This window comes from Agelaius tricolor, unplaced genomic scaffold (assembly GCF_023055355.1).
Source record: "Agelaius tricolor isolate 1412-34295 unplaced genomic scaffold, bAgeTri1.0.p SCAF_6, whole genome shotgun sequence".
NCBI lineage: Eukaryota > Metazoa > Chordata > Aves > Passeriformes > Icteridae > Agelaius > Agelaius tricolor.
Window position 1 is genome coordinate 1 of NW_027269266.1, and position 13,624 is coordinate 13,624.

The following is a 13,624-nucleotide window of genomic DNA, read 5'->3' on the forward strand; positions in this document are numbered from 1 at the left end:
ACCATAATTACACCTGGAATATTTTGGGTGTTATTTAAAGGCTCATGTGAGGGGAGAGACTGGTGTTCCTGTGTGAACATAAAAAACATGTAGAGCAGGTTGGAGCAATTACACCTGGAGTATTTTGGGTGTGATTTAAAGGCTCATGTGAGGGGAGAGATTGGTGTTCCTGTGTGAACATAAAATGGATGTGATGCACAGTGCCTGCTGTTGGATGAGGGAAAACTATCTTGCCTTCAGGCTTTTCTCCATACCCCTTGATTCTTCTTCCAGGAGTGGTTCCTAAAAGGTGGTGGAAAAATAAAATGTCCATGGCATGGGTTGGGTTAAAAGGGACCTTAAAGATCATCCAGTTCCACCTTCCACTATCCCAGGGTGCTCCAAGCCCTGTCCATCCTGGCCTTGGACACTGCCAGGGATCCAGGGGCAGCCACAGCTTCCCAGGGTCTCCCACCCTTACAGGGAAGAATTCCTTCCCAATATCCCACGTAACCCTGCCCTCTGGAGAAATGATTCAAGAATGATCAGATGGAGATGGAGCAGCAGCGTCCACTTGCTAATTGTTGTAGTTTTTAAAGACAATGGGGTAAAGTCAGACTCCTCCTCTGATCATCTGCTACAGCATCCTCAAGAAGCAAAGAAATGTGTTTAATCCCCATCATAATCTCAGGCTCTGAGCTGTCTAAATTCACTCTGAGGTTTTTAACAGCAGCTTTTCTGAATGGAAAAAACACTTATCTGTCATGAACATTCAAGTAAAACATCCCTGTGCTGGTTTTATAAGTAGGAGGAACATCAGAGATATTTTTGTATACAGTGCTAACCTTATTTTATATCTATTTATAGTGAGGTTATCTTTTTATGTGTGTTTATATATTTATTTTTAGTTAGGGATGTATCTATGTATACATGGAAGTTTTCAGGGCAGATGTTTTGAGGTTTTTTTACCAAATCCACACTCAGACATTTTCTCCATTTCCCACTGTATTAGGGATTGGGCTGAACTCAAAGAAGTGTGGGATCAGTGGTCCTATCCCATAGAAAGGAAGTTATTTTTGCTGTAGAAAATCAGCCAGGTTGTCAAGGGAGAGATAATTTCTTGGTGATATTTAGAGCCCAGTAACGCTGTCAGAGACTCCAAGCTTTCCAAGGATTTCATTAGGAGAAAATTTACAGCCCTGGATTTGCATTGTCCTGGCTACTTGTTCTGCTTTATGTTTTCTGGTGCTTCAAAGCTGTCTTTGCCCTATTTTGGTGTCTGTCTTGTATATATTATCTTCCTGTGAGTGGGTTTTGTGGTCAATATTGGGGGAATTCTGTTTCAATCTTCTTCTCTGTCATGAATGTGTTTCTCACTTGAAATGCTCACGTGGGAAATCTTGGGAGCTTTCCCACGTCGATTTTCACACCGGAAACTGAAGATCGCAGTAATTGATATATTTATGTTCCTTTCAGGCCAGAAAGTGCTAATAACAGAAGACCTGGAGGATGTCACTGTGTTAGAAGGAGAATCTGCCATGTTCAAGTGCAGAATCTCTCCCGTAGACTATAGCAGAGTGCAGTGGTTTTTGGATAAAACCCCACTCCATACCAATGAACTTAATGAGATCCAGTCCCAGCCTGGTGGATATCACCTGCTGACGCTGAGAAAGCTCTCACTGAAGGACTCGGGGGTCATTACATTTGAAGCTGGTGATAAGAAAACCTCTGCCAGTTTGGTTGTTAAAGGTAAATCCATCATCACAACTGCAGGAGAGAAATGCTGAGTGGAAATAAGCGGGGTTAATGTGGGTAGGTGGAAAAAATGAGGAGCAAAAATGCTACAAATTTAGCACCATCATTGTATATCTGTGCATTTTCAAGAATAACATTAATTATATAATGAAATTATGGCTGGAGAATGAACTCTTTGTAATCCTGGACAACTCTTGGAGTGTTTATTTGATTTAGATGGGAATGTTATTAATGCTGTGATGGTACAGTGGATGCCCCGTTCAGTTTTCCTCAAGCTGATAAGGTGATGATTCATGAGGAGCATCAATTAATTCAATAAAAAAAAAAAAAGGGCAACCAGTAAGTTTTAAATTCAGTTTTCATTGTTTGAAAGGAAATACTGCATGTGTTCTCTGCTATTCGTTGTTGACGATGGATTGTTTTCTCTGGAGGAGTTAAACTGAGGTAAAACTGCAGTGTTTGGTAGCAAAGATAAATGAATGAAATGAATGGCAGACAGCCCAAGAATGTGGATTGGAGAGATGTTTCCTGACTGGAAATATAATACTTCTCATGGCCCAGAGATTTTAAACACACAGTCTCCACTGTGTCAGATCATAATGTCATTTTTTTTTTCAGATGAACCACATTTACTTCAAAGAAAATTTCTTTTTACAAAAGTGGAAAATTTGCCCAAATTTTGTTAAGCTGCAGAAACGCAAATGGATTTCTTTTTCTTGAGAGCAAATGAAAGGTTTTATTTGCAAAAGGGTGAATATTGATGTTCTTCAGCAGGAATATTTTCTTCTCAGTTTCTCCCAGATATCATTTAACAGTTAAACGACACTTCAGAACATCACTGGTGCCTCCCTGAGGGCTTTATAGTCACAAACACCAAATTATCTGTTACTTACCCTGACACAAGCAATCCTGGATCCAAATCTCAAAGATTACTTGTGATCTGAGAATCCACTCCTCTTCTGAACCATGCCAGATGTTTTTTATATGAATTTGGAGAAGCCCCTGTGTCTCCACAAAGGAGCTGGTTGATGCTGAAAGTCGCTGAGGGAGGAGATGTGAGCCTTCAGTGTGAAACCTCCAGTCAGACAGCCCTGAGAAGTGGTGAAAAGATGGGAAGAGCCTTGGGAATTCTTCCAAATGTAACATCAGGCAGTCAGGGTTTGGAGCCAAGCTTGTCATTCACGGGGCAGAAGAAAGAGACAGTGACAGATGTGTGTGTGGCTGGAGCAGCCAAAAGGGGTGCAATTATTATTGTCAAGGGTAAAAACTGTTGGGGTGATTTTGGTCCTAGAGTAATTAATTGGAATGAAAAACATGAAACTACACTGAAAAGGAACCTTGTGGTGTGCACTGAAGTGGTTCTCATCAAGTCATCTGGAACAGCAGCCAGAGAGGTGGCAGAATGTGAAACAGGAGAATCAAAATCTGATCTGGCTCCAGCTCTGAGGAGCTTTAGTGCCTCTGAGAATCATGGAATTCTAGAATGCTTTGGGTTGGAAGGTACATGAATCCTCTCATTCCAAACCCCAAAAAGAGAGCAGCAGCAGAACACCCCAGGCTGAGAGGTAATCCCCAGAAAGGATGGATCACCTCCTGGAGCTGTCTCCAGTGATGGCTCTCCCCAAGGAGGGAGCTCACAGCCCCACATTTGTCTGTGCAATTGCTTTAGGCAGCCAGGTTTATTCAGAGCAATGCACCCAAAGAGCATCAGCGGGCAGGAGGTGCTCTCCTGCTTGATAGGACATGGGGAGATGGTTTAAAGTAAAAAATTAATTTAATTGAAAGCAATATTGTGTTTGTGGGGTGCCCTCTGGCAGGAAGCAATGATTTATCTGACTCCATGTTCTCAGAAGGCTAATTTATTATTTTATGATACTGTATTATATAAAAGAATACTATACTAAAGTATACTAAAGAATACAGAAAGGATACAGACAGAATGCTAAAAAGATAATAATGAAAACTCCTGACTCTTTTCAGAGTCCTGACACAGCTTGGCCCTGATTGGCCAATGAGACAAAATAATTCACAGCAGAATCCAATAAAACAATCTCCAAATACATTCTAAAGGAGCACAACACAGGAGAAGCAAATCACATAATTATTGTTTTCCTTTTCTCTGAGTCTTCTCAGCTTCCCAGAAGAAAAACCCTGGGTGAAGAGATTTTTCAGAAAATGTGAATTCCACAGATGTAAGGAAGAAGTTTTTTGCAATGAGGGTGGTAAAACACTATAGGATTTTGCCAGAGAGGTGGTAGATTCTCCATCCCTGGGAACACTGAAGATCAGGATAGGGTTCTGAGCTGCCTGGTCTGGTTGAAGATACCTGGGGACATGGCAGGGGGGTTGGAATAGATGAGCTTTAAAGGGCCCTTCCAACCCAAAGGGTTCTGTGATCTAAAGGGCTGTTGTCTGGGCTGAGGCAGAAGTTCTCTTCTTAGGTGAGTCTTTTAACTCTGAGTTGGGTATGGGTCGGGTCTCATCCAGGTGAGAACCAGGTTCATCAAATATCCTCTTATAATTGCTCCTGCCTCTGTGGGTTAAATCTCTCTGTGAATTAAATCATTGCCCTGAGCAAGTTTGGGCAGGTACAGGGAGGATTTTACAGGCACAGGCTGGGTTCATCCAGAGCACAGGATGTCCTGTGTGCAGCTGGTGTTGCACACCTGGGGTGGACTGATCAGAAGCTGTGTCTGGATTAGGGAAGTCAGCATGAACAAAAAAAGGATTTGGGTTGCTGGAATGGTCAACCTGGACCCCAGAGCACCAAGTGGGAGGTCAGGCTGCTCATAGGATTTTTCTAGAGCACAAAGAACCAACTTGAGGGTGTGCAAGAAAGAGAAGACCTTGATGATGCAATGAAGAAGGACTGGTTGTTAATGATCCTGATTTTCTGTCTTTCTGTAGCACAAGGATATTCTCCCAATTATCCATTACAAAAAGATCTGTGTTGACTCCAGTATGACCTGGATGAACAATTTTCTGTCAGAAAAGAGCCACCTTTGTAATTTTCCCACAACAGCCCCATGTTTCCCCTCACAGAGAAGGGTGTGGATGGACTGAGGATTTAAACACACGGATTCAGGTTAAGGGAGTCAAGTCATAAGGATGTCTACAAGGAATTTCACTGTTGGAAAACTTTCCTTTATCTGTCAGGGTCACATCAGAACAGCAGAATGCAGAAATAGAAAATAGAAATTCAGTAGTCATGTGACACTGAGTGTCCCAAACTGGAGGTAAAAGGGGAACAGGATAATGGGGTGTAGATTTCCAACAGCCACAGGTTTTGTGCAGTAGCTGACTTGTATATTCTTAAGACAGCATAATTCAAGAAGAATTTATTTTTTCCTTATCTGAACATTTCAGTTGAGTTTGTTTTCCCCCAAAAGTGCCTTCCCTGCACAAGCTCACCTTAAAGCCTTGAAGCCCAGGCTGTGGCAGAGCCTGCGGGGGAATCTCCACAGGGACCCTGCCACGTTCAGCTGTGCTTCCCTCTCTGTGTTTGCTCTGTGCTGGTTTTATATCTGTATTAATGCTGGATAAAAAAAAAATACACTGTAGGGGTTTTTTAAGATGAGAAATCAATACTGCTGCTCACAACAGAAAGTGCTTTGCCATTCCTCTGTGTGCTCTGTGTTGTGTGTGAGTTGACCTCAGTGGAGTTTTATGTTTTTTGTGCTGGTGGTCCAGCTCTGAGCAGCCATCAGCAGGACAGTTTGTGTCATTAGCTGCAGTGCAGCATCTGCCACTGATGTTAATAAAAAGCAGTAAGAGCAGCAGCATCCTCAGCAGTGCAGACAGTGATTAAAAAGAAAATAAGCATCTGGCCTCAGGTTTTGGTTTTTTTCTGCTGTAAAGTGCTGGCAGCCAGATGTGAGATGTCAGCATCTGTTTACTCTTTGCTTTTTCATTCCTGTGGATTTCTGCCTCAAAAACAAAGTCTGATTCTAAAAGAGAAAAGTAATTTCCAACCTCACATGTTTCTTTTAACATTTCTGTTACTCCTCCTTTCAGAAACACCAGTTCTCTTCAAGCAAGAGCTCCAAAATGAAGAAGCCAAGGAAGGAAAGCAGGTCAGGCTGACCTGTGAGCTCAGCAAACCTGGTACCCCAGTGAAGTGGATGAAGGGAGACACTGTTCTCTATGCCAGTGAGAAGTATGAATTTAAGCAGCATGGGACTGTGGCAGAGCTTATCATTCGAGATGTGAAATCTGTAGATGCTGGGGACTACACCTGCAGTGCTGGGGAACTGAAAACCACTGCTCAGGTCAAAGTGAATGGTGGGTACAATTTGAGGCATTGCCACACTTAATCAGGTGCTTAATTAAACAAAAATCACATAACACTTCATTAGATCTAGTAAATAAAAATCACAGAACACTTCATTGTTCTTGTCGCAGCGCCATCCTTAATAAGTAAAATTTAAAGGTAATATTGCACCTTGTAGGCACCTGGATGTATTTCATTCATGTGATTTCATATTCTGTGTCTGGGGTTTTCAGTCTGTAACTGTCCACTGGGGGGAAAAAATAAAAGAAAATTAAGTGCAGAGGATTAATTTTCTCTGTGCTGTAGTTCCTGCCCTATCAGCTGCTTCATATGGCTGTATTAAAACTGGAGTTGGAGTGGAGACCACTAGTACTGGAGCACAAGGATGTGAAAACATAAATCCAATCCCTCAAAAATTGAAGGTGAACAAGTAATTAATAGACTCCAGGCTCCCCAAAACATCCTTTCAAAGACTCTTAGGTGGCATCTCCACTCTCCACTGCCCTTAAACAAATGCACTGCCTTTAGCAGTGTGTGCTGAAGCAGAAAACAGGAGAAATATAGGATATGAATGTTATTTCAGAGCCCTGCAGGAGCAGGGAATTCATTAGCAGATGGTGCCCAGAGGAATCTGAAAAGGTCCTTTTTAAAAATAAAAGAAACTTGCCCCACATTTCTAGGAATCCACAGTGAGATGGTAACATCAGAGGGAGAGATTTATTCCTGCTCCCAGGCAGAATCTCCTTGTGCCACACAGCCAGTGGAGGGCCTAGGGCTGCTCTGCTCATTTGGAAAAGGCCTGGATTTAAGAGGTGACAGCTCTCATGGGAGGACTTGATGTAGAGCAGATCAGGAGGGCCTGTCCTAACCCCTGGCTCTGTGTTCCAGCTGTGCCTGTGCTTTTCAAACAAGCCCTGGAGAACACGGCTGTGGAAGAAGGGAAATCCGTCTCCTTGCGCTGTGAACTCACAAAAGCCGATGCCACCACGGTGGTGTGGAAGAAGGGAGAAGCCATGCTCCAGGCAAGTGCCAAATATGAAATGAAGCAGAAGGGGACAGTGGCAGAGCTGGTGATTCATAATGCAGAGCCAGAAGATGCGGGAAGATACACCTGTGACACTGGAGACCAGCAGACCACAGCCCAAGTCCAAATCCATGGTAGGAATGAGACACCTGCTTGTCACCATTTGTTGTTGTTCTTGCCATGGTCCTGCTAACCATGGGCACTTTCAAAGAGTGCTCAGGAGGACAAGGATCAGCACAAACAAAAGGCAGCTCTGGCTGGGTCCGTTATGTTCTTTGTTTTTTGGGGTGATAATTTCATGCTAAAATGTATCAATCAAGGGTACTTGATAAAATAATATCTTTTCTTCCCTATGAGATGTCTCTTATGCTTTGGATAGAGGTGACTGTCCAAGCTCTAAGCCAAGAGGTAAGAAGGGTCTCAGCTACACCTTTTATGGAAGAACACTCCATTCTTCTCTCCACTTTCTCAACAAGTTTTTACATGTCCGTGACCAACTTTGGGCAGCAGAAGGATAATTATTTTGGTATTCTAATTATTAGGAAACAATTGTTCTTTTTTTATTTGGTACAAAACTCTTGTTTCTACTGTAAATATCAGCAGACTCCTGGAGGTGCAGGTAGGTCAGAGCTTCTTTTCTGTGTGTGCCAAGAGAATTTGAATTTGTGTTGACTTTAAGTCCTTGAAGTGTGGGGTCACCAGGTGGTGACGATGCGCCTGAAAGTAAACTGGGAATGCTTCACTCCTCAGCTGTGTCCATGCTCTTCAAGGAAGAGCTGAAGCCCGTGGAAGCTGTGGAAGGTGGGACAGCCACCCTGAGGTGCCAGCTGGGCACAGAGGCCCCCGTGGAGTGGAGGAAGGGGCAAACTCTTCTCCGGGCCAGTAACAAGTACAAGATGAGGCAGGAGGGCACCGTGGCTGAGCTGCTGATCCATGACCTGGAGCCAAAGGATGCTGGAGACTATTCATGTCTAGTGGGGAACCAAAAAACCACAGCAGCTTTGTCAGTGAATGGTAAAAAGGCAGAAATAACCTGTGAAACTCTGGAATGTTTTTGTCCACCTCTTTCCTCCTCCTCTCTGTACTTTCCCTCACAACAACTTCCTTCATGTACTGCTTCCACTGCTTTCTTCCATCCACTTGCTCGTGTCACTTCTGTCCCCAGTCTCTCTCTTCATTGTACCCCGTGTTGGATGTGTGTGTTGTGTTGTCTTCTCACCTTCCTTTGAGTGAAGGATGTTGTCCTGCATGTGTGTTTGCCTGAATTGGCATGGAAATATAAGATTCCTTAGGATTTTCTGTTTCAAAGGGTTCATCATGTGTAACGATGAGAATGAGTTTGTCTCTCTTTATGCGTGATCTCAGCCAAGATCATGCTTTTGTTGATTCCCACAGAACAGTTCAGTAGAGAATTTCTTTTACCACCCATGAAAAAAGACAGGATGTGCTTAAGTATTGTATTTGCAGGGTGCCCTGTGTCAGGAAGGAATGATGAATCTGACTCCATGTTCTTAGAAGGTTAATTTATTATTTTATGTTACTATAATATATGAAAGAATACTAAACTAAACTATACTAAAGAATACAGAAAGGATACTTACAGAAAGTATAAAAGGATACTTAAAGGATACTTACAGAAGGCTAAAAAGATAATAATGAAAACTCCTGACTCTTTTCAGAGCCTCGACATAGCTTGACCATGATTGGTCATTAAGTCAAAACAATTCACATGAAACAAATGAAACAACCACCTGTGGGTAAATAATCTCCAAATATATTCCACATGTAAGCACAACACATGAGAAGCAAATGAGATAATATTGTTTTCCTTTTCCTCTGAGGCTTCTCATCTTCCCAGGAGAAAATCCTGGCAAAGGGATTTTTCCAGAAAATACAACTGCCACACTTAAGGGATAAGGGTGTTGGAGTAAGGCTTAGGCAGACACACGATAAATCACACCTCAACCTCTGAGTGGGGTCTAGGGTGGCAACCCCTTTCCATTGTGCATCTCTCAGCCCTGCCAGTCCATTTCAAACAAGAGCTGAGGAACGAGGAGGCCACGGAGAGCGGGACGGCGACGCTGCAGTGCGAGCTGAGCCGGGCGGGCGGCTCCGTGCGCTGGAGGAAGGATGGGAAGGAGCTGGTCGCGAGCGGGAAGTACCAAACACGGCGGGAAGGGCGCTTTGTCGAGCTGGTGATCCATGACCTGGACCTGACGGATGCTGGGAGCTACACCTGTGTGTGTGGAGAGCAGGAGAGCACAGCTGCTTTGAGAGTGAATGGTAACCCTCCTACACACATTGCTCTTTACAGCCCAAACGTATTGCCGGCCAATACAAATCACAAACAGGATGGGAGTGCTAGGAACGTGCCTTGAGCTGTTTTATTTTCCAGCATCAGTCTCATTCCATGGCTATGACAATGGGAAAATGTCAACAGCTCACATCCCAGGCAGCAGACCAAGAACTTAATGTTACAACTCACTTTATAAGTTTTTTGACCAATCACACAAAGCAAAAGCTCATTGACAGTAGTTCCATCCAACCACTGTAAGCACAGGTACCTTTGGTTAAAACAATGCTTGCTTATTTCAAATACAATACCTGCCTGTAAGCCTTAAAACACAATGCACAGAGCTCCATTATTAAGCCTAGAACTTCCTAGAGCTCCATTATTAAGCCTAGAACTTCCTAACTATATCTCACTAGATAAACTTTTTTGCAGCTTAGGAGGTTATTCTAGACAAGCATTAATACACGGACCATTGTTCTATTTGTCCTTACTTTTCTACTTCTTACATAATTTTTCTGCTGACCAGTCTCATGGCTGCTGCTCAGCTCTAATCACAGTTCTGCTGTCTCTGAGGCCTGCCTTTTGTAACTTTCCCAAAACCCTCTGATTTTAAGGATTCCCACACAAACCTAGCAGTTTTGGGCAGCATTCCTGGCCAACCAGAGTGTGATTTCTTGGGGTTTTCTTAGAGCTCTTGGCTCTGTAGTGCCAGAGAATTGCCCTATTAGGGAATATTCCCTTGTGCTTTTTCTTTGCCTTGAGACAGCACCTGTATGTTGTATATTGTTTAATTTCTCTCCCCTCTAGGAGGTTTTACCTTTACCTTTTTCAATTGCACCCACCTAGAAACAGAGCATATTTGATTGAGTGTACACAGTGCAGCCCAGTAACTCCAGTGCATTTCATTCTGGTGCTGATTCCTTCTCTGTTGGTGTTGCATCCTTCAGCCTTGCCTGTCCTCTTCCAAGAAGAACTGATGAACAAGGAAGCTACAGAGGGGGAGGCAGTCACTTTGCACTGCAAACTGAGCAAACCAGCCCCAGTTGAGTGGAAAAAGGGGAACATGGTGGTCAAGCCAAGTGAAAAGTACAAAATAGAGCAGGAAGGTCCCTTTGTGGAGCTGACAATCCAGGATTTGGACTTGGCAGATGCTGGGGATTACAGCTGTGTGTGTGGAGACCGACAGACTACGGCTGCTCTGGCAGTAAATGGTAAAAAAGAAATTCTCAGCGCATGTTCCAAGCCAGCCTGTGTAATTCCAAGATCACTTCCTCTCTTACTTCTGCTTCCTCTGATCCCTGTGTACTTCCAATCCTTCTTTCTGCTGATTAATTTTCCTATCCTTTCTTCCTTCTCTCTTTTCCTCCTTTCACCTGATGCCTTCTTGATGTGCTTCCAAGGTGCTTTAGTCAAAAGACAAGTGGAGAACAGGTCCCCAACTCAACACAAACCTCCCTAGTCCAGAATAGCTTCTTGTTTAGAAGTTTTCCCATAGCAACTGACCTAAAAGTGGGAATAATACTGATTTTTCATTACTGAGACCATGGCACTTGTTGCTCCTAAGAGGAACAAGTTTTCATTAATGTATGATGCTACACAAGGACAGTCTTAATAAAAAATAGGCTTTTAATGCTCCTGCTATTCCCAACTCTTTTTTTTAAACCAATTTTGGCTTAATACTTCCCAAGCAAATATTTTATTTCTGCAAAAGCCTGACAGCATGTTTGCAACTGCTCTGCTTTAAGGGACTCTTGTTTATAAAAATTCAGACAGTGCCATGAATCAGGCCCTTCTGTAGAATTCCTGCTTTTCTCAAAGGAAGCAAAATGCTCTGGCTCTCATATTGAAATACAGCCTCTAATTTTTTGTCCTTGATTTTATGGTGTATAAAGTAAAGGGTGGTTGATTTGTCAACTAATTTGAAGATAGATTTGAATTTGAAGAAAGTTTTAAAGAAAGTTTTAAAACGTGAGGACAGAAAAAAAAAATTAGACTGAATTATCTTTTGAAGGGTTAACCCTTTTGAAGGGTCAGAGGCTGGAGAAAAATTATGGAGGAACTAAATCCTGGAGGAGACCAAGAAGGTCTGGTGGCTCCAGGGAGATAAGAGAGGGATTGAGTCATGGATTCAGGCTTTCCCAGGGTTGATGCCATGTCCGTGTTTGCTCTGCAGTCCTGCCTGCTCTTTTCACCAAGGGACTCGCGGACAAAGAAGCCACTGAGGGAAAAAGTGTCTCCCTGAGCTGTGAGCTGAACAAGGCTGCTGCTAACGTGGAGTGGAAGAAGGGCTTCAAGACCCTCAAGCCGAGTGACAAATACAAAATGAGGCGGGAAGGTGTCGTGGCTGAGCTTACAATCCAAAATCTAGACACGGCGGATGCTGGGAATTATTCCTGTGTGTGTGGAGACCAGCAGACCATGGCAGTTTTAACAGTTCATGGTAAAACAAACAAAACAAGGCACATCCTGAAAGTAACTACCCTGATTTCTCTGTTCCTTTGGGCAGACCCCTGGTTACCCTCCCATCTCCTTCTTCAGCCAGATCTTTATCCACAGCTCACCAATGCCAGTGAAATGCATCCATTGGCATCCATGCAGCTGGAATTTGTGGCATGACAGGGATATTGGTGTCCAAGCTCAGAGTAAAGCAACCAGGGTTGCTGCCACTCTTTTAATTAGGGGTCTTCATTTTGCTTTTCCATTGAAAGGTTCTTTATTAGACCTCCCCCCCCCCCCCCCCCCCGTTGTGCTCAAGACAAAAATGGGTGGCTTCAAAGGGATTATGTCTTAGGGATTTTAAGTTTTCATAAAATTCCAAAAGATTAGGTTATTCTGTGGAATCTTATGCCCATACTCCATTCCTGAGACAACAAAGTGCTTTTATGCTTACAGCCCAGTTGTCATGGAATTCAGTTGGTGTTCTGTGTAAAACAAGCCCAGAACTTCCAAAGGACAATCATTCTCAGGGAGAACTTTGATTTTTACTGAACCTGACATCTTTGAAAGGGTATGTCAGTTCAGGTGAAAATGCTTGTTTTCCCACCATGTATTGAAATGAACAATTTCATTTCAAACTGACATTTAAAATGAAACTCCAGTGTTTCATTTTTAAAAAAAATTGTAAAATGTCTCTTTGTTTGCTTAAGTATGTGGAAACAGCAAACATCCTCCCATTGTGGTTTAAAAAGTCATAAAAGAAAACCATTTTCTTTCCAGAAATTTCAAATTCATGTTTGTTCTTTTTGATTGAAATTTCACAGGGAAAAAAAATGGTGTTTTGAACTCTATTTGTATTGATTTGTGTAAAATACCTCTATGGATTACTGCAAGCATTAAATCCTCTCCTGGTGATGACATTTCTTTCCCAACGCTGATTCATGGAGACCCATGAGAATCTCTATTCTTGTGTTGATAAATCAAGTTCAAGATAAGAGGGGAAAAGGAAACTCAAACATAATTTTAACTCTTTGGAGTGCTACATCTCACTGCTGATATTGCTGTCCTTCAGCTTTGCCTGCATTTTTCAAGGAAGGGTTGAAGAACAGGGAAGCCACAGACGGTGCCACAGCCACTCTGCGCTGCGAGCTGAGCAAGGTGGGCGTCCCGGTGGAGTGGAGAAAAGGGGACAAGGCACTCAAACCAAGTGAAAAGTACAGGATGAGACAGGAAGATACAGCTGCAGAGCTGCTGATCCGAGATCTGGAGGTGGAAGACACAGGAGAATACACCTGTGTGTGTGGAGACCAGAAGACCTCGGCTGTCTTGACAGTCCACGGTAAAAAAGCCGCTCTCCGTTGGGATAGCTCGAGGACATCCCTTTTCTCTCTCTCCCTCCCTCTTGCTTTGGTGTTTTGATTCTGCAGCATTTTCCTGATTTGCTGGTGCTGTTTGATCCCATCTCCCAGTGTCTGTCACTTTGAAACTGATGGCTTTATATCAGGGTAAAGAAAAGCTGTGAGAATTTCTCATCTCAGGGAGGAGGAGAGAGCAGACCTCCAGCAGAAGATTGTTCTCAGGGGTTTTCTCATTGTGTCTCCCTGACATCAGTGGATTTTCATGCTTAACCTGGAGGAAAGTTCTTTAAATCTGCTGAGCTCAGTCAGTGAGAGGTTTTTCCATTCAGGAATGAGTGACCACACTCCTCTTCTGCAGGATTTTGGTATATTCTGCTGAGAAAATGGTACTTATATAAATCCCCACCCCTCAGCATTTTTCTGCAGGTCCTGGCTTAGGGAATGATGGGGGAAATTTTGTTCCTGGCTCTGCCATGGTGAATGGGGATGAGCTCTGGTTGCCCTTCCAG

At 43.2% G+C, this 13,624-nt stretch overlaps 1 protein-coding gene across 1 annotated transcript in view; it reads left to right on the plus strand.

Moving 5' to 3' along the window:
• Positions 1-1,455: 1,455 nt before the first annotated feature.
• LOC139591323 (obscurin-like) overlaps positions 1,456-13,624 on the plus strand; it is a gene marked incomplete at its 5' end in the record, with an annotated part of 124,250 nt that continues 112,081 nt past the window's right edge. The window contains 8 exons of the mRNA XM_071429887.1: positions 1,456-1,728; positions 5,749-6,015; positions 6,893-7,162; positions 7,779-8,042; positions 9,045-9,311; positions 10,269-10,532; positions 11,495-11,761; positions 12,830-13,096. Coding sequence (XP_071285988.1) covers positions 1,456-1,728; positions 5,749-6,015; positions 6,893-7,162; positions 7,779-8,042; positions 9,045-9,311; positions 10,269-10,532; positions 11,495-11,761; positions 12,830-13,096 — 2,139 coding nt within the window. The remainder of the gene's footprint in view (positions 1,729-5,748; positions 6,016-6,892; positions 7,163-7,778; positions 8,043-9,044; positions 9,312-10,268; positions 10,533-11,494; positions 11,762-12,829; positions 13,097-13,624) is intronic.